The 21864-nt window shown below is 33.5% G+C and overlaps 1 protein-coding gene across 4 annotated transcripts; it reads right to left on the bottom strand.

Moving 5' to 3' along the window:
- Positions 1-641: 641 nt before the first annotated feature.
- LOC124822790 (putative protein phosphatase 2C 60) lies at positions 642-8852 on the bottom strand. 4 transcript variants are annotated; one of them, XM_088092048.1, is made up of 11 exons: positions 8567-8852; positions 8114-8236; positions 7394-7457; positions 6290-6398; positions 5443-5596; positions 4088-4213; positions 2513-2636; positions 2286-2362; positions 1583-1635; positions 1408-1462; positions 642-1307 (listed from the first exon to the last, which is right to left on the bottom strand). In XM_088092048.1, exons 1-11 carry the CDS (start codon positions 8567-8569, stop codon positions 1098-1100), a joined length of 1098 nt encoding a protein of 365 aa, XP_087948174.1. In that variant the 5' UTR covers positions 8570-8852; the 3' UTR covers positions 642-1097. The 4 variants fall into 4 exon arrangements, with proteins under 4 accessions (XP_087948174.1, XP_047150812.2, XP_047150810.2 ...); XM_047294856.2 differs by having other exon boundaries at positions 8660-8852; XM_047294854.2 differs by having other exon boundaries at positions 8664-8852.
- Positions 8853-21864: the final 13012 nt, after the last annotated feature.

Here is a 21864-nt window from a genome sequence, read left to right as displayed (position 1 = left end):
AAGATTTTTTTTAAGGAAGAGGACTAAATATACCTTACATTAAAAACAAATCCGCTTTATAGTTTAGGGACTAAAAACATATTTAACCATTTTTTTAATAATAAAAACATAGCAAGTAAAATTATATCACTCTATTTCTAATAAATTCATAGCAATATTACAATAATTGATCGCAAACACAATTGTAAAATGTGTCAAAAAATATAATCTTATATACGTATTTATATATTAAAATACATATTTTAAAGTGTAATATTTTTATTTTCTCCATTCTATTAAATTAGACGTTATTAATATTTTCTCTTAAATATCTTTTAGCATACATTTATAACTTGGCCAAAAAACGTAATATCCATTTTATCGTTATTTATATACTTGAACTTATTAATTGTTTCACTCATTTAGTTATACTTAATAGGAGTTAATTTGAACCTTTAAAAAGGTGAAATAAAAAATGAGTGCCATGATACAAAGAAAACAACATTGCGTGAAATGTAGATGTCACAGTATTTCACTCAAAAAAATAAAACATAAATTAATAGGAGCAGTATTAATTTAAAATTTCTGAGAAACAAGACTCCAGCGATTTCAAAAAATGGTTGTTTGTTGGACGCAGTATTCATTTCAATAAATAGAACCCATAAAAGAAAAGCAATGAGTATTTATAATTTGTGAAAAGAAATTAGCAACACTGGTAGATGAGCCCACAAAGGCCTATGTAAAAAAGAACATGGCACAAAATCCTTAAGGAACTGCTACTGATCATAACTTCAGAATCCAAACACGTTCTTTCTACGCATTCTGCCGATCCACACTCATTGGCAATGGTAAGTATGCAAAAGGTGATTTTAGTCATCCAGTATACATCAGTATGCTCTCTGATTCTTTTTTTCTTTTCCATTCATATGATAGAAACCTCACACTTATGTACAAAACCAATATTGGCCCATGGATTAGTTTGTCACAAATTTACAATCCCCTATTGAGAATCAACACCCTGAAATTTGGATATAAAATGGTTACCCAAGAACCTCTGCTTACCAATGCTTCAACACGCACTAAGAACTGATGACTATCAAGTAATGTTCGAAATTCTCTCACTTCGATTCTACTTTTTTCTCTGAACTTTTATCGGTTTCAGGTGGTTGAGCAGACGATTGGGGCTGGTTCGTGACAGAAACTTCAGGGCTGGAAGGTTTTTTGAACTGAATCAAGATCATGGTCATGTTATCACATCCCTCACCACCAGCGGTTGGTGCCAAGCACCTATCAAATACTTTCTCACAAACCGCAGAAAGTTTATTCTCCTGCGTATTCATGATTTTTCATAAATGACACCACCAGTTTTGCAATTTCGTATCCAAATCATTTTCTATCAGTAATAAAAGGTAGCCATAAAAAACTTACTGTCTTTAACTGTTGATGTATAAAGTCCACAAGCTGTTGGCTAGACATGCAATCCCTGCAGAGAGTTTATATATAAAAGTAAATTATGTGGTGAATTACAAAAATAAAGAATAAGGATTTTTTTGCCTTCTATATAAATTGGGTAATTGCGATGGTGCTTGTAGAGGTAACCTACCATATTCCATCACAGGCTATCACAAGGAATTCGTCATCATCACAAAGTTCAACCTGTTACATAGAGTATACGCATAAATTTGAATTGGAGCAAAAAAGAGCATCTCGCTTTAACCCCTTCTTTGTTGGGTGTAAAATGAAGTAGAAAAAAATAGTAACTAGATAAGATAGAAATATCAAATTTCTATCTATTGTTCGAGAAAAGCAGAACACATTTTTCTTTCAAATTGGACTGAAGTAGCAGGAAAATAATCTCATTTTTTATTTAATTTTTAAATATTTTATATTATAAAATAAAAAAATAAAGAATATTTATGTTAAGAAAAAATAATGTATTAAAAATTAATTTTTAATTAGAGTAAAAGTATTTTAAAATAACTTATTTATTTTTTCCACAATAGTTTCTACTCATACAAACAGGCAGAGACTCTTTTTTCACTTCTCTCCATCTTTTATTTCTATCCATCCAATCAATATACCTTTTCTCCTCTATTTCTCTTTTATTTCTATTTTCATGTTTCTTTCCTCTCTATTTCAATATGTTTTTCTATTGGAGTGATGCCAAAAGATGTATAAGGAATTCATGTTATATTTCTTCCAAGATATTTTTGTATAACATCACAAATAACAAAGGTCCAAGAAAGAGGCAATCCATAAATATTAACTTAATTATAAAATAAAATAATGCATATGGCAATACATACTGAAGTTACGTCCGGATCAGCAGTCACGATCTGCTTTTCGGCAGGCAAATACTTATTCTGCTTGAACTCCATATCTCCTGGAATAGAAAGAAATTGATATTACAAAACACTGTGTACTGGTGGGAAATAAAAAATATCATGGCAGCAACTATAAAACATTCAGAAAACAATAAACCTCACATTTTGCTTTACACTAAAAATTTATAACAAAAAATAATTTCTACTACCAATTGCTCTAGCCAAGTTTAAACTTCCATTGACCCGTCCAACTTGGATGAAACCACCAGCTTTTAGAATCCTGTCTTTCTCAGCCTCAAGATCAGGCTTGTGATCCTTAGATAAATTGTGTGCCTGCAAATAAATATTCAGTACATAACTGTGAGTATGAGTATTGTCAAACAATGGCTGTCCCATGCACAGAAGGTATCTATTCACAGACACTAATTCATTAATCTGAGTAAATTCATAATTTTTGGAAAATAAGTCAGAAACATTTAGTGTGTTGACAGGTACAGGAGAAATTTAGACTTTGGAAGGATGCATTTAGATGCCAAAATTAGTTTTTGTGATATCAATACAATAACAAAGTGTTAAAATATGAATGTCCTTACTTAGTCCCTCTACCTCAAACCATATGTTTTCTTGAGTAAATAAAGAGGAAGGAAAAAGAGAACAGTAAAAAGAAAATTAGTTTGGTGAAGGATCTTGCATTAAAAAAAATCATCCTAAAGTTGGGGCAAATGTTTTCTGCATTCGATCATTTCTTTTCCGTTTTTTTAAAATTAAATAACTTTTCATAACATAAGAAGATAAAAAAAAAATGTTAACAAAAATATAATGCAGTACAAGGTTTACATTTTTTGTTAAATTTAACGTTTTGTATTATTATAAAAAACAAACTTATTTTATAATACATTTATTTATTTCTACTTACTCTTCCTAGCATCCAAGCTAGGGATGAGCATGATCCCTAAACAACTTGAGAATTTTATAGAGCCATTTATGTGTGATCATGCCTGACCCATGAAAAGAGAAGATAACGAGACAAGAATATGATTTATTAATATAATATACTCGTATTAACATCTTTTATTATTTAGTTCAATAAAAATATATTTTATACTGTATATTTCAAAATAAATAAATAAATATCATGTTTACAAGTTATTCATTTGCTTGATAAACTTTTACTATAAATCTGAACGGTTAGATATAGTGGCCACATGGCAGAATGGCGTGGCCAATTTATAGGCAATTTGTGAAGGAAGGCCCCCAATGTGGGGCCATAGGCCGCAATGGCATGTTTATAGAGAGAATTTTTGTCTTCTGTCATATTACACCACTGCCATAAATATACAATTGCTAAAAAGAACTCACTTTAAAGAAATATAGGACCTCAGAGCAGGTTGAGATGACTGACTCCACCCAAGCCCAATACACTAGATCTAATTTTATAACACCCACCAAAATCAATGTTGCGCCTAGCCGGGTTAGTGCGATGGAACTGATCATACACACCTTAATCCAAACAAATACAGAGAATTTTCTTCTTCTATCTATCCAAACAACATTTTCCTATTCTATTTTTTTTTTCATTTCCATTCTTCCTGTTTCTTTCCTCTCTATTTCACTTTAAATGTAAACAGACCTTTTATGTCAAAAAAAGAGTACATCTCTGAAAACAAAATTATAGCCAGAATTAGCACCTTTTATTATCATATATCTGCACCGTATAAGCTTAACATCGCATGCCTGCTGAAACTAGAGAAGATAAAAAAACTGCATCAAGAAGGTGAGAATACCTGGCCTTTCCTTGACAAGACGCATCTAGAATCTCCAGCATTACCAACAACAAGTTTGTTTCCTCGGATAACAGCTACACAAGCTGTGCTTCCAGAGTTTGGTCCGGTAAAATCAGAATGGGGTCCCTAATTTACACCATAACATTCTCAATTCAGAATAAAACTTTCTACAGTAGGATTCAAAACTTGTATGTTCAACATCAGACCTTACAACTTGTAGTTTTTTTATTGACAAACAGAATTTATTATGTGAAATTAAACTCACTTCAAACAAGGTCTTCTAAATAAAACGAACACCTAGTTTGTGTGACACACACTCCCTTAGTTTTTGAAGAAACACCTAGATGCCTTATTGGTTTAATAAGTGTGACACACACTCCCTGCAAAATAACAGACAATATTCCACTAACAGAAGGCATCCACAAGACTTCATTCACAATACACCCCATGATTGACTATTCTTAAGAATGCAAAAGCAGTTGTTCGTTGAAGATAGAGACAGCACCTCCAACTTCTCAATAATTTTGCTACGTACTACTAGAAAAATGCTCACTCTTTCTTAATGTTTCTCTCATGTTCTTTTCACTGTTACCCGATATTTTTGGGAGAAAATTTGATATTTGGGCAAAATAAATGAACACCTAAGTTTAAAGGGTTAACCTTTGATGCCTATCTCAGGAAAAGTTGGGGTTTTCTACAAAATAAAATATGGATGTCATCTAAGAAAAGGTGAGTGCAATTTTCCCAGGTTATTCAGAAAGAAAGGAAAGATACAAAATCTAAACCTTATAATGTGTAGCTGTAATCACCAAATCAGAAAGGACCCTCTGTCACAGTCAAATTGTGACATACATCATAACATCATACAAGAATTTGACTTTTAATGTTTATGTTGATTTTAACACAAGTTTATCACTCTCATACTGAACAAGCAAGCACTGTAAGTACGAGGTTGACAAAAATCAAGAACACATGAAACAGCTAAAATCATGAAATTCTAACATACACAAGCAAAGTATTACTGTAAGGTTTAAGAAAGTGGTAATTCATAGCTGACAAATGCTGTTTAGTTTATACGCAGTTTAAGCAAAAGAAAGTTGAGCAAATAACTTGTCAACTTTAATGTACATACTAACCCATACAAAAGTATGTTAAAAGGATTTTTTAAATACTAGATTTACATTTAAATAAAACCCAAAAGCAAAAAATGCTAAGCTTTAATTTGAAAAACTTCCAATTTATTTACTACAAGCTTAAATTTCATACAATGAAACCTAGACAACGTACATTTAGAACAACGGAATAAGTTAGAAAAGCAAGCAATGATGATGCAAGAAACTCGTCTTAGTTGTTACCTCCTCAAATGCCCAATCATCGACATTCTCATTTGCTTCACTGCCCCTGGGAGACCAAATAAAGCCTTCTAACATACCAGATAACTTTTCTATTTTATCCCCCAAGACAGCTAATTCCCTCCACCCTCTTTGTCCACGCATCATCTCATCCATTCTGCCAATATGAAGGAAAATATAAAAAAAGTGACATAATTTTGATAGAATCAGTTTCATCTAAATGCCATATCTCCATTTCCATTTATGGGCATGAAACCTATGGATCTATAAAGCCCCAAATGTGCAAATGGTTTTAATTGTGTAGGAAAAGAAATATAACTAAAAACAAACACTAATTCTGAAAATGACTTCCAGAGCAGGCAGTGGCATTCCTAATGTGTTGTTGAGATCCCACCTCGCCTTGTGATATGACTAAATTATAATATATAAGTATAACTATCATCTTACAAGGCCGATTTATGAAAGACTATGTTAGATTTAAAGTCTACTTTTAACAAGTATAAATGCTACAAACAAAATGAAGAGATGATAAGATATGTTTTAAGACACCAGTAACACATAAGAATAGCAGGAAAAAGATAGGAGAAGACAATTGTTTTAATATTATATTTAAGTGTCTGTAACTTAGTTCACAGCTATATTTTTCTTATGCCACATCTCCCCTGGGGAATATACAGTAGACAGATGGGCTAAATCATTTGGTGCAAAAGTTGACCACATACCACAGGGTTGAGCCTAAGCCAAATCGGCTTTTAAATGTAAAGAACATCTACCTACTGTATCATCTACTGACTTTTATTGGCATCCAATAATATTAATTAAAGCTCTAAAGAAAAAGAAACATGAATACCTAAGAAAAGATTTTTGTAATGATGTGCTTATATCTCCAGCTCGGTAAGATTCACTCTTCAGCACCTGCTGGTGTAGATACTTGGCACAGAATTTAGAAACTGCTTTGCCTGCAATTCCATAAGACCATGTTGAGGATTATAAAACAGTAGTAGACAATAAGTTATAAATGTCAGCACCCCTAGGCCATTACCTTCATTTTGAAATAATTTAAGATTTACAAATTTCTCAAAGTCCTCATGTGAACTATGAATCATGATCAATATTCTTGAGTCTGAATGGCTAATACTCTAACATAGATAAAGAACACACACACCATATAAAAGAATATTCCCCCCTCCCTTTTTTCCCCTTTAACTTATGCTGCAGAACAAAGTTCCAAATAAATAAATAAATAAACAAAAATATGGGGGCAATAAATCCTATATCACTTGAATCTAATAAGATATAGTAGGCCAAAAATGTTTAAGGTTAAGGGTTTTGTTTGGTTTGTCAATAGTGAAAATTGTGAACGACATATTACATTACGTAAGCAACGCTGCAACGAGGCAAGTATTAGAAAAGGGGAAAAAGAAAACTTATGCAGTATTTATGTCCAATGATAAGTTTGAAAGAATTGTAATTCATACAATGTTGTTATTCACATTTTAAGTGACATTGGTCAACAGAGAAGATAGGGTCAAAAAAGAAAATGAAATCCCAATCAATCAATGACCCAAAAAAGAAAACACTATATAAGCCGGTAAAACCCACCCTTGCTAAGGTGAGTTCTGAAGGGAGTTTCAAAGTAAAAATCTTCAAGCCATATCAAATATTAGAAATGTGAAACCACTTCGTATGTAATGAAATACATTTTCTTATAAATAGTTTAGAGGGACATTTCCAATGGTGAGATACAGATCAAAATTAATTTAAATTTAAAAGAATCAGTAAGAAATCATTTCCTCCTGGCTTAAAAATAGTTTAGAGGGACATTTCCAATGCTGAGATACAGATCAAAATTAATTTAAATTTAAAAGAATCAGTAAGAAATCATGTTCTCCTTGCTTAAGAAAATGAGTATGGTACATAAATACAATTGAAAACATAAAGAGCTGATACCGACCTCCATGGCCATCATAAACGCCAAAGTAAGATGTAGACTCGTCCAAATATGGGATAGCTGCATGCTGGCAAGCAATGTAAGAGAATTAAAACTTGTATACACCATGGAATGGGTTGTAATATAATAATGAGCTACTGATGACTGTAGGACAAAAGCATCAGGTACACCAAGCATCTACTTCATACATATGAAATTCACTTCCAAAGAGAAGCAATTTCTCATCACTAAAACTACTCTAGAGGATGGAAATTTATACCTCTGAAAATTAGAAAAACTGAGTTACATTTGCTCAATCACATCAATATGCGACGGAAATAACTTTAATTCAAGTACAGAAATAAGTGAAGTCTTGTTCTCTTCACTGTAGAAGATTAACAGTGAAACTTTTTAGTCTATAAGCTACATTGAACACAAGACACTGCTCCTTTAACAAATTTCTCAGTCAATTGCGCAAATATCAAATTTAACTCGTCAGCCACCACTCGACTCACTACGTTAATATCTATACCGTCAATCTAGCTTAGGATATTCGTTAAACTTCGTTGCCAGTCAATGAACTCAAACTACTCTTTTAATATAACTCCCCTCAAAGGCAACCAAAGCACCAAATGTCTTATTGCATAAAAAAAACAGCGAACACGACACTTGTCGACGACAACATAAAAACCAAGCGGAAGCAAATGACACAAAACGCAGAAAAAGAAGGAGGTAATTACTTACAGCATCTTCCATGGAAGCCCGCCAACCCTGCATGGAAGACAAACCAAACCGCAGCTTGTCGTTCTCGCCATCTTCAGAGGCCTTCTCTGTTTTGGGAGCGCTGAGATATATCCCCATCTCAAACTACAATCACACAAAAAAAAAACATTGAATCACAAAGAACACTACAACGACGCATGATCACATCACACCACATCACAGGAAGGCACATTTCAATCCCAAACAACGCATTCCAAAAAGTCAATCTAACCATATATATCCGCTAGCATGCGACGCAACATGAAAAAATGAAATGCTTCAAGCGAGTAAAAGGCATGCAATGTAATTGGAGAGCAGCGGACGCATCGAATCGGAATGCATCAAGATTCAAGATAAACAAGAAACCAATGAAGAAATGAAATTAACAGTGCAAGAAATGAGAATCAAACAATTGAAATGGTGATCATTAACAACCATTATCGCAATCGGCAGCGATGAAAGGAAGCGCGCAAAATGAAACAGCGAAACAGAAAATTAACAGAGAATAAGGGTTTGACGGAACAGTACTCACTCACTCGTGTCCGCAAAGTGGAATTGGAAAAGAAGAGAGAGCGAGCGTGTTGTGTGTGTACGTGCGAATAGGAAGAGAGAGAATGAGAAAGAGAAATGATGTATTATTTGTGTGGAAGAAAAGAAGAAGCAGAAAGGATCCTTTTTCCGTTGCCTCTGATATAGGAAGGGCTGTTTTGGGTTAAACCCACGGCTGCCACGCGCCTTTCCTGTCACCACCTCTTTTATTTTTAAATTATTATTTTTTTATTAATTTATCAATTTCTTTAGTTTTTTAATATTTACTCCGGCATGTTCTGTTTCTCTTTATCCTCATCCCAAGGAGGAAGCTTCCTTTTTCAATCAATAATGTAACTTCACTGCCCAAACACATAAATTAATTGCCACTATTTTTGTAATTTATGAACTTTCAAATGTGCCTTTGCTTTATTTACCATAAAATATAATAAGAGTGCATCATTGTGAGGATGGACACGAATAAAGTAATCAAACCTCTAATTTCCCACATCCCATGGCCGGTTTCAAAAAGACTTATGCAACTTGGCCTGTAAATTTATTTATTTTCTGTACCACTCAAATTAATCCATTTAATCTTCTCGTGATTATTCTAATTTTTACATAATTTATTAAAATACAATTAAGAATGTTAAACAGATCTAACTTATTGCCATCTTCTATACTTGTGAAGTTGCTGTTTTTAAGCATAAAGTTGCTTTTTTCTAGGATAATCATGTGATTAACACCAAGTGTAGGGTATTTTATTATAAAATATTTTAAGCATTTCGCATCACCTTTTCTTGATAAACATTAGCTTTTTTTTTACCTTTTCTTGTCTTTTTACCCGTGAAATGGACTCTTAACTTAGATTATAATATTTTTGTTAATATCTGATTCGCATGATTAATAAGAATCGTAATATTTGATTTCACTACAAAAAAATAATACAATCATTATTCATAATATATGTCTAAATTAGAATACAATGGTTCCAAATAAAAATGTTTATGTAAATTAAAGATGGTCGGAAAAATATTACTTTACCACACAACTTTATATTTATATAAGAAATAATAAATATTTTTATCATGTCTCAATGTCACAACTTTATATTTATGTAAGAAATAATAAATATTTTTATCATGTGCCAATGTTTTCTTTGGATTTCAAAATCATATTGGGCTTCTTCCTGTACCTTGTTATTTTCTTTCTGCACCTCCAAATTTTGCATCAATTTCCCTTTTGGCCCCTCTAATTATATATTAAATAAATGAATAAAACTTTCTTCGTCTTCTTCCTGCATTGAAACCTTTGTTTGGTTTGACACCGAAGAACCAAACATCCGTTGGCACCATTCTTAGTTTCTTTGGTGGTGGACTACTTCAACAATTTGTGTTATATGGAATTTCATCAATTGAATCAAAGTAATATTTTGTTTTGAAGTACTAAAGAGTAAGGGGTGGATTCTATGGTGATTTAGGGTCTGGTGAATTGGGTTCTTCATGTAAAGGAATCAGATTATATAATTTAGGTAACATTTTTTTTTTGCATCGGAACGGGGAATCTAGTTTTTGTCACGAATATGGGAAAACTAATCGGATTATCAAATGCAACATATATGAACTAGAACCATCATTCCGATAAAAGTTTTTCAGGAGTGTAGTTACTTGTCTAGACTACACTCTTTGGAATGTAGTTATCAATTTGGTACACTTTTTTCGGATATGGAGTTGTACACCATATTTTTCAGTCTGGTAACTACATTCTTCAAAAAAAATTTACCAGATTAATTGTTCTGATTAACATGACATGTCCTAAATTTGACAAATTATTCTCGTGAATTAGGTAATTTGGTTTGTTATCTTAGATCTAGTAAGTTAAACCAAAATGTACAATTTGGTGCACAAAAATATTGTTCAAATTTTGTAATTTGGAGCACCAAGTGTTACGCGAATTTTGTAATTCGATTCGTTATGAACAAATTGGTTATTTTGGAAATGATTTATGCAATCTAGTAGATGTGTAATTATATAGAGAATTGTGTAGTCATGTTAGTTTGTGTTGTTTGTGGGTGTTATAATTTTGATATTAGAGATTAAAGCTTATTCTTTAGGCTTCAAGGACTTTGATGAAGTAAATCAAAGCTTCAACATGGAAGACTCCTTCATTTTTGTCATTAGAAGTGAAATGGCTCATGGAAATTATACTAGACATTTTACAACTAATGAGGTATTTTTTAAACATGATGAGTTACTTGAGTGGATGTGAGATATATTGCTTTTCAAGTTAGGTTTATTGTTTTTATTATGAGATCTTATAGAGCTAATGAACAACCTGAAAGAAAGACAAATGTATTGTTAGAATGTAAAATGACTGGAAAGCATAGAAAATATAAATATGACCTTCAATCCAATGTAACTAGCACAAGAAAATGTGATTGTCCTTGTAAGAGGCATCAATCCATTATTGATAACAAAGTTCTCAACATTAACATGACAAACACCTAATTTATTTAGTTTTTTACCATGGGAAACCAATTTCAGCTCTCATTAGTCCTAGACAAAACATTTACATATCAAACCATATAACTTATAAACACATCACCAAAAAAACCCTTTATTTACTATACTAACCTCGTCTTCCCATAGTGAAAATGTTGCATGATCTGCGTAACTAATAAGTAGATGTGCCGTGTGGACCTCTAGGATATCATAGTTCTTCCTTTGCATGGTCCTCTTGCACTTGCTCAATGTGTTCTGTATGGTGTTGCTCATCAACAAGATCCACCATTAGTGTAGCAGAAACATGATTAACTTCCACAACATCAACTTAATAGGCTCTTCTACAAGTAGACATCGTAGGTCTTATTCTTGCACATTGTGCAAAGCTTTATCCTTGAAATGTATGAGCACCATGTGTTCTTGCAATATCAGCAACAAACAAGAAAGTAGGAAAAACCATTGGCAACAAACACCAACACGCAATTAATATGCAAGGGAAATATAAGTAACAAGTTGTGCATGAGAAGAAAGTCGAGCAAACCATCAGAGAAAGTAGCAAAACAAAACATAAGAGTAACATTCTTCAAAAATCACACACTACATATCATAGACTTTGAAATTTTGTCCTGGTTTCGAGTATACATAACCGAATTTAAAAATCCGATACACATACACAAAACTCAACTTGAACACGCAGTCCAGTTCCAAACACCCTATCTGGTCAAGTAAACTTGAATTCCTTAATTTGATACAAACATGTTGCATCACATAATGCAATAAAACGAACCAAATTTTAAATTCTGAAAGCTCGCTTTGCAAATCAAAACACAAAGTCCATCTATGTTTATCCAAAACTAGTGACATTAACCAGATTTCTCCCCCATACTAGAACAAAAATCCTACACCCCTCCACTATAATCCTGAAACGAAAAAACCCCTTCCATAACCACTAACCAACAACAATCCAAATCAGTGTTGAAAATCAAAAACCAACCAAACCATCGATGCTAAATGATTTTGGTTGTTAGCGTTGTCCCTTACCAGGTGACAGTGTCGATTTATTCTTCGATGTGCAGAGCTCACGTGAATGTCTTCCCAAACATAAAACATAACCTTAAATTTATATTGGGGATTTCAATAAACAAAAACTTATGATGAATAATGGAGAACAAGGAAATTTAGGGGAGAGGAAAAATGGTGTCGGAGGATGAAGAGTTGACAAAAACATAATTGTAATAGGTGGTGAAATATGAACAAGGGAAATTTAGAGAACAAGTTGTGTTTTAAACCTTTTTGGAAATAATGTTTAATATTACTTTATAGGGGTTAAATGGTTTACAATAGTAGTTAAACACTTAGTTTATAAAGCAACATGGAATGGAAAACTTTTAAAAGAAAAAATAGTAAAGCACACTTCATTTTTATAATGATTCGCTCCAAATTTAGCTACATCCAGTTCTCCCTTAAATTCCTTTAAGGAGTTCCATCAATCACGAAGATTACACACAAGTTTAATAACTTTTGGTTTACAAACTAACAAACTGGTTAGACGAGCTTCACCACTCTTGATATCAACACTAGTCCAACTGACTAGAACATTTAACTCCACCGAGTTAAAATTACAAGTGTTTAAATTCACTTATGAATCTGAAAACAACAAAGTGTTTTTGAAATATTACAAGACAGAAGATTACTCTCGTACAAAGGATATTAAATCAATACAACGAACTTATGAAAACTTGTCAGAAAGCTTTTTAAAGATAAGTCTTAAAGAAAGAGCTTAGAGAAAAAAGTAGTGAGCGTATAACAATAATCTTGGTAGCAAAAGTTCTTCTCTTCTCTTCATGCAAAATTCTTTATATAGATGTCTTAAAAAAAGATTCGTTACTCAGAGCTTTTGACTTTTTCTAGGTGAATAGCCTTTAAGGTACATACAGGAGCTATGTTAAGTCTTTGCAGAGCACAATACAACAGACAAAAGAGTACAAAAACGTACATGCATTAAAGCGTTAGACAATTCTAAGCATTTAAGCATGATACAAGTACTATTACTATTGTTTAACTATGCCTGTTTTTGAGAAACTTTAAGCGTTCAAGATATATAGCATTTAGTGTTGGTTACAAATATCCTAGACAGTCTAATAGTTTATTAGACACTCTTGCAATTAGATGTTTTGTTACAATTATTATAGCGTTTAACATTTTTCAAACATAAGTTAGACACTCTTATATCATTAGATGTTCTTGTATTGCTTAGGCATTTAAAGTAACATTTATAATCTTTTCCTATACTATTAAACATTATTTCGTTTAGACATTTATGTTAAACTTCAAAACAATGTTTGTTTAGAAAATCTTGTTTTAACATATTTCTATTGTATGAAAAAAATATTATTTTCACTATAAATGTTAGAGTAAAAGAAAATTGGTTTAATCAAGTTTTAAGTCTCTAATAAATTTTAAAATTTTCATTTCAGTATTAATTTTTTATCAATTATTCAAATATTTTAATGAGTGTTATTAGATCTTTCTAGGTTTAATAGCTTATTTTGTCCTCAATTTTGCTGAATTTGGTCAATTAGGTCCCTCCTTCTAAAAGTGTGTCAAATTGGTCCTTACTTAGTAAATTTTGCATCAATATCGTCCCTTCCGTTAAATATGCACAAACAACATTAACTTTTTTTTTCTCCTCTACTCCTCTGTAACACAAAAGACCTTTATCTTTCTTTTTGTCAATGATATCTTTTGTCAGTGCAACACAAGCGGCAAAACTTGAATAACGTTTTTTAATTCTTTTCGAGATTTGTTCTTTGACGGGATTGTCGCGCAACGCGGCGTCGCAGCCGGAGATCGATGACGCCAGTGGTGATATTGGATTCCATGCGATCCGCGGTGGATTCCCCTTCAAGAGAAACCCTAACCATATTGGCACCGGGGTTGTTCGATCGGCAATTGCCACGGACGAGCAACAACAACAACAACAGCGACCGATCTCACCTGCACAGCCGCCTCACGCGCAAGGGCTTATTGTTGTGGCTCTTCTCCTTCTCCAAGTCCAAGTTTGGATTGTATGCCCTTGCTATTGTCGTCATGTTCCAAAATGGTTAAGAAATCATATCCATACGTTTTGAGAAGCGAAAGCAGAGGTTGAAACTAACGGTGCAGGCGTGGGTTTTGGCCGACATTCACTACGCGAATCACCTTCGGTTTGTGTTCTGCGTCTGAGTTGTTACGGTAAGAGCCTGAGCTCCCATTTGCATCAGCATATAGGCCATATCAATTTGAAGTGAACTATAGTATCCAAAAGATTTGAATTAGATGCCAATATGCTTATACTATACTCACTGTGTGGATGAATAGAAGAAGAATGAATATTATTAGCTCAACTTTCCAAGAAAAAAAAAGCACTACGCGAAAAAGTTTTCTTTGACCTCAACCTGATGATGATGCCCCATTTTGGGTGGTTTTCTACACAGGCGAGTCTTCATCAACTGCCAATACCCCACCAACATCATCATTAATTATCATTAATAATTTCACATGCACTTTAGAAAATCCTCAATATTACCCTAATAATTAATAATTAATCGATAATCAAGATTAACCATTAGAGTGTTGCTTCCTCCCTGTGGATTCAACTTCACCCTCATTTGCTTCAGAAGTTTAACGTTTGGAAGTAATAGAGTGCACCAGGTCAGACTGACCCCTAGAATGCTATACTTATTATATATTGAACATATTTAAAATGATTTGTTGAAACTTTTTGTCTTTTGATATCTTATGTTTTTGATAATTACCATTATGCTCCAAAACTATAAAGAGAATACTACTTATTTTGTATCACTTTATCCAAAGGCGTAGAGGAGAAATGACTAACAAAAACTTGCGTTGCACAGAAAAGCAGAAGAGAGAGAAAAAAAATTAATGTTGTTTGTGTGTATTTAACAGGGACTTCGTTGAGGCAAATTTTACCAAGTGGGCACGCAATTGACAATTTTTTTAAAGGGTGAACCAACTTGACATACTTTAGCGAAACTGGGGACAAAACAAGTTATTAGTCATCTTTTTATTAGCTAAGTGATGGTAAGGTGACCTGATAACATATACACTAGTACAGGACACGGAAATGGCACCGGTTAATTTCGTTTATAGGCACCGGTTCTGCAACCGAGGCATATAAAGACGAGGTAAAAAGGATAAGTTTAATAACTCGGTTGCAAACCGGGTCAAAAAGAGATCGATTTTTGCCTCGGTCCTTCTTTGAACCGAGACCGTATCTTAGAAAATTCAATAAAAAAAAATTCAAAATACTGCTGAACCTGCTGGGATACATTACAGAGCACCAAAGTTCATTACAGAGATCAATTCAGATACATTACAGAGCATATAACAAAGTTCATTACAGAGATCTTGTTCATTACAGAGCATATATCAAATGGAAACAAAATCAGAAAATATAATCCCAAAATCATTACAAAGCATGAAAGTTCAAATACATCAGAAAATCAGAAAATAATAGTTCAAATATATTACAGAGCATATAACAAATGAAAAGAAAAATCAAAGAAACCAAGGATTCATACTTTTGAAACCCAGCCTCAAACCCCATTTCCCAGTTTCTGAAAATCGTCAATGGCAGGCGGCTCCCGACGGCAAGCGGGAAGTGGGAAGCGACACCCGACGGCACGCGGCGAGCACGAAGCGGCGAGCGCGAAGCGGCGAGCGTGAAGCGGCGAGCGTGAAGCGGCGAGCGCGAAGCGGCGACCGAGGCAAGCGGCGAGCGCGAAGCGGCACCTGACGGCAAGCGGCAAGCGACTCCACCATTGGCACGGGATCTGGATCTGGATCTGGATCTGGATCTGGATCTGGATCTGGATCTGGATCTGGATCTGGCCACCGCTTGCTCTTCACTCGAGAGGCGATGCAGTAGCAGGCGAGGTGGAACGACGGTGCTTGCAGGTTTGTGCGTGGTGGCCGGCGATGCTTGCGGCGCTGATGATGGGTTTGGTGGAGAGGAGAAATCAGAGGGAGGGAGGCAAAGATGAGAACGAGAGGGAGAGCGCGAGATATGAGAGCAGAGTCTGAGAGGTTTTGCGTTTTGCGGGAAGAAGAAATACTGAAAGTGAATAATAAAGTTTCGAACTTTAACCCTAATCGAGGCAAATATAGGCCTCGGTTATTTCCAACCCGGTGCAGTAAACTATTTTCAAAAGCGAGTTTAAAAAGAACCGGTGCAGTATACTTTTTTAAAAGCGGGTTTAAAAAGAACCGGTGCAGTATACTCTTTTCAAAAGCGCGTTTAAAAGAACCGAGGCATATAGTGTCTCTAAAATTACATTTTTGCCACCGCGTTTTTATATGTCTCGGGTGTTCAAAAACCGAGGCATAATACGCGATTTAAAAACCCTATTTTTTACTAGTGATAATTCTATAATTTTACAATTTTATAATTTTTTAAATTTATAATTTTATAATTTATAATTTTATAAAATTATGAATTATGATATTAAAAAATTATTAATTATAATATTACAAAGTTATAAAACTATACATTATAAAATTATAAAATTTCAAAATTAGAAAAACATAAAATATAAAATTCAAAAAATTATACAATTATAAAATATTAAAAAATTATGCAATTATAAAATTATAAAGTTATAAAGACTTAATTAACTTTTAAATACATGATAAATTGAGAAACTTTTATTTAAGTTTTAATTAAAATTTCATACTCTATGTCTTTATTAAACTTTTCGTGTTTATTGTCATTCTTACTCCACTTCAATTCACATTATATTGGATAAAGTCTATCAACCTTGTTCAATTTAAAAGAAAAAATAATAATCAAAATCATGTTTACGTAACAATTATTGCATTATATAAAGTCTTAGGCTTAAATTTATGGTAGTTTTTTTAAAATACTTTTTGAGTAACAATAATTAAAAAAAACCTTAATATATATAGTTAATATACATTGTTGTGAACAACTTGTTCCCTCTATTTGTGATGGCAAATCCCCTAGCCATAGTCAAACACTTTTAAGAGGGTGGAAGTCATCCATGAAGATGACATCAACTCTATCTTGTGGGCCACCTTTGGAGTCATCATGAAGCATAGATTGAAGAGTAATGTAGTTTAATTTAGGCCTTGTATTTGCCCATGTAGTGTAGGTTTGATTAAGGCTTATATTAAGGCCTAAGTAGCATAGGATTTTCCTTAAAGTTAGAAATCCAAACAAAGTGAAAAGTGTGTGCCATGTGTCATGCTTCCATTGGAGAGGATTTTACTTTTTAAAAGGTAGCCACAAGGCACCTTAGGAGTGGAGAGTTTTTGCTTTTAGTAGTGGGCACATGGCACTCTAGGAATGGAGAGGATTTGTGGACACTTGTCCACTCCTTAGAAGGCCTCGTTTTTTGCAAATGAGAGAAAAGGTGGGAGATCGTGCTTTTAGGATTAGAAGGAGACACCCTTGGCCTATAAATAGAGGTGTCTCCACCCTTGTATTTCATCTTGGTATTAAGTAATGTTATGCTGTCAATATATGACCATACTCTTCCTTTATCAAGACTAGAACAACCCTAGAGGCCCTTCTAGTCACCTTCCTCCTTGAGTTGGCCTAACCTCTCTTGCAGCCACCAAACACTACACCACCACCACCATATCTCCTAGAGGCTTGGCGCTTCTCCCCATCCATACTTTAACTCATCATCCTTGGACCATTTACAACCACATTTTCGCACCATTCATCCAAGGAAACACCCCTCCATGAACATCTCCTAGCTTTGGCCCAACCTAGCCAAGGAGGTTGTCATCATTTGCTATCAAGAGCTTTGGTTCTTTAAGAGCTAAGTCTTTTGGTCTTTATATCCTTTATTCTTTCATGTTGTTGATGTTGTTTCCCTACTTGTCTTGTTGTGTTCATCTATCATTGTTCTAGCAGCAAACTATGACGATTTTCAAACTTAAACTGCATCTAGCTCAGTTGTCCAACAAATACGTAAAAATATTCAAATGAAAGCTCTTTGAGTCTAGTTTCCGAAAAAAAAATCATTTCATTTGGAGTTCTGTGGAGAAAGTTATGAGTAAAACACTCAACAAAGGTCAAAACTGCCAAGATGTTGTCATTAGCGTTTTTCAAGTTCGTTTTTGGTAGTTTTGGCTACTTTTTTTGTGCCCTTTCTTTTTTTTTTTTTGAGTCATTCCTTACTGTTTTGTTTGGTCAATATATGTTTGTTTGAGTTATTTTAAGTTTCAAATCATTTCATGTTCTCTAGAATCATGTTTAGTCCTTATGATGTCTTTATTTCCTAGTTGAAACTTTGAAAATCATAAAAAATATATGTTGAGGTCATCTCATAAATATGATTTGTATTTGTGCCTTTGAGTGCTTTTATTTTATATATTTGAGTTCATACTTGTTGGTAGATCATGAACAAGTTCGTAGAGTTAGGTTTCCATTATGTCAATTTTTGTGTTTCATGCTATACTTGATTCTAGTAGGTTGTCTTTATTTTGGTGCTATAAATTTGTATGATCATCAAACTTGATGAAAATTTTCAGATTTGAGATCTGATTTGGTTGTGTTTGTGGTAAAAATTTAAAAAAAAAAGAGACAAAATATACAAAAGAAAAGTAGACAAAAGGTACAAAAAGCAAAAGCAAAAAGTAAAAGTAAAAGTAAAAGCACATGCATGTACCATATGTAACCAACTTTTGTGCGAGCACTTTAATGTTGATTTGGAGCTAATTTTTATGTCCCCAAGCTACTGTTCCAACAGCCATGATGATCTAAAAGAGGTTGCCTTATTGCATCATTTGATCTAGCTTGCCAAAGGACAAAAGCACCTTATGATTTTCTATTAGTTTTTGGTTTTTGTGATCTATTCTAGTGTCTTTCTTTAGGTAACTCCTTTTGTTGTGCTAACCTTTCTTTCTTACTATTTAATTGCTTGATTGTCTTCTAAACATCCATGGTTTTGTCAAAGTAAAACTCCTTTTAAAGAGCTTTTGTTCATTTTAGACATTTTCTTGCTTTTTTCTTGGGCTCCTTTTGGCTTTAGTGGTGTTAACTTGTGGTGTAGGTCTTTGAATGGTTAAAAAAAGTGAGGATCATAGGGATAACGGCCCAACACAGTGAGAAACATCCAAAGGTGAAGGAGGTCTTGAAGGGAAGCTTGAAGTCTTGGTCTAAAACACAAAACAAGAGAGTATACACTTGGTGAGAAAGAGAGATTTGTGTGTATTTTATTTGAATTACAAAATTGTAGTTGTTTTCCTTTTTGGACTTCTATTATTTGGCCTTGCTAGGATGTGTCCTAACAAGAACATTGGACTTTGATTAATATTGCGTTTGTAGTTGGTAAGTGTAAGGGAACCAAAGTTCCTTCTAACTTCACCATTAAGCCGCATAGATTAGCTTTAATTGCTTTCTTTAATTGTGATAGTCTAGTGTGTGTCAATTTTTATTTCAAGTTCAAATCCCTTTGAGAATTTTGGTACAAGAGAACTTGAGGTAAGCTTTGGCCAGGAAAGACTTGGTTTCTAAGCAATTCATAGTGATTCACCTCTCTTTCTTGGAAGTGAACTTAAGTTTGTCTTGTTTCCTTAAGTCTCTTAAGGAATTTTATTTGAAATACTAAGTTTGTTTGCATAAGTCATTTTGAAAATCTTAAAAATGTCTAGGATTTGTGAAAATTGTTTTTCAAAATTCTTTTAAAACAAATGAGTTTTTATAGTAGCTCGCATTTAAGTCATGGTGAGGTTGAGCTACATTCTAAAGTTAAGAGTGACCTTCCATTCTTTGGTTAGAATACTAGTGCATTATCATACCTAGCATGGGAGAAAAGAATAGAAGAACTTCATTCATTCTTAGTTAGGCATGGTAAATATCATATACTTAGTTTATGCATCTCTAGGCTTGTAGGGCATGCAAGTGAATGGTGGAATCAAAGATAATCTAAGGTTGAGAAAGGTAGAAAATCTTCAATTAAATATTGGTGTGACTTGAGAGCATGCATAAGAAGAAAATTTGTTCCTTTTTCCCTTGTAATAAACCAAGAGAAAATATGTGAGATGAGAGAACTCATTAAAAGAGGAAAAACTTTTCTAAAAAGTGTAGAAGGGTTCTTTAAAAGAGAATATGAGTTTGAAGAAAAAGTTAGAAAGCTCTTTAGTGACAAGAGAAAAAGAGAGATTCAAAGAAGAAGAGATGAACAAATAAGAGAGATAGAAAAGAAAGAAATAGTTGAAAGAAAACAATATTTTGCTACCTTAGAAGAAGAGCTTAGAATTCTAAATGAAAAAGAAGAAAAAGTCCAAAAGTATTTAAGGAAGATTAAGAGAAGAAGAGAGGAAGACAAAAGAAGGAAGAAAGAACAAAGAGAGAATGAGGAGCATGGGAAAAGAGAGAAAGAACAAAGAGAGGATGAGGAGCAAGTAAGAAGAGAGAAAAAGGAGGAGGAAAGAAGAAGAGAGTATGAAGAGAAAGAGGTAAAAGAAAGGAATGAGAAAGAAAAGATAGTAAAAGAAGAGATTGAGATAAGAGAAGAAGAGGAAGAGTTACTAAAGCACCCTACCACTCCCACAGTTAAGACTAAGACTAAGATGATGAAAGGAATTTTCCAATCCTTGAACTTTTCTTAATACATCCAACCATCTTTCATAACTCCAACTTTTACTTTTGAAAAAATTTCAACTTCTTTTTCACCTCCCATTATTTTTAACTCCTCAATTTTTTTCAAATCAAACTTTGAGTTGATGTTACCTTCTAGGATACAATTAACTCAAAGTAAACACAAACAATTTTGTGGAGTCGACCTTCAAAGTTTTTAAGTAAATTCTTTTAAAATTAGCATAAGGTCTTATTTAAATCTTTCATCTAGATACATGTTGTTTGTGGTTCATAAGATTATTGGTTTTGAGTTTGATGACACTTGCATATGGATCTTTGATCCTGGTGGAAAGATACACAAATTAACCAATAATAAGAAAAAGGTTTTTGTCATAAAAGAACAAGAAGATTTGAGAACAAATCATTTTCAAAAGGGAGGGTATGATGGTTTAACCCTAAAAAATTAACTCTTGTGTTGGAATGGATAGTCTTTCAAACATATACAACCAACACAAGACAAATAAAAGCTTCAAAGATGCTCCTACTCTCCAAAACCTTGATCATTCATTTGATTTAAGGTGTATCATTGTTGGGAGCTATATTCTTCATTTACTCACTATTATAACATTTGTTCTAACTTGTGTTATAAAATGAGTATTTGACCTTGGTGGAGAAGGACACAAAACTCCAAAGAAGATAAGGAAGTTTGCCTTGTTCCATGTTGAAGATTTGAGGGCAAATCCTTTTCAAGAGGGAGGGAATGATGACAAATCCCCTAGCCATGGTCAAGCACTTTCAAGTGGAAGTCATCCATGAAGATGACATATCAACTCTACCTTGTGGGCCACCTTTGGAGCCATCATGGAGCATGGATTGAAGAGTAATGTAGGTTTATTTAGGCCTTGTATTTGGCCATGTAGTGTAGGTTTGATTAAGGCTTGTATTAAGACCTAAGTAGCATATGATTTTCCTTAAAGTTAGACATCTAAACCAAGTGAAAAGTGTGTGACATGTGTCATGCTTCCATTGGAGAGGATTTACTTTATAAAGGTAGTCACAAGGCACCTTAGGAGTGGAGAGTTTTTGCTTTT

This window comes from Vigna umbellata, chromosome 1 (assembly GCF_029865625.1).
Source record: "Vigna umbellata cultivar VRB3 chromosome 1, Vumbellata_1.0, whole genome shotgun sequence".
NCBI classification, from domain to species: Eukaryota; Viridiplantae; Streptophyta; class Magnoliopsida; order Fabales; family Fabaceae; genus Vigna; species Vigna umbellata.
This window is presented reverse-complemented; position numbering and strand designations above follow the sequence as displayed.

What these genes read in the sequence shown, in the direction of transcription:
- LOC124822790 (XM_088092048.1), bottom strand. An exon ending in TTACAAAAATCTTTTCTTAG is followed by an intron (nt 5,597 to 6,289) that starts GTATTCATGTTT and finishes TCATATTGGCAG; the next exon opens with AATGGATGAGATGATGCGTG. An exon ending in CTGATCCGGACGTAACTTCA is followed by an intron (nt 1,636 to 2,285) that starts GTATGTATTGCC and finishes TCTATGTAACAG; the next exon opens with GTTGAACTTTGTGATGATGA.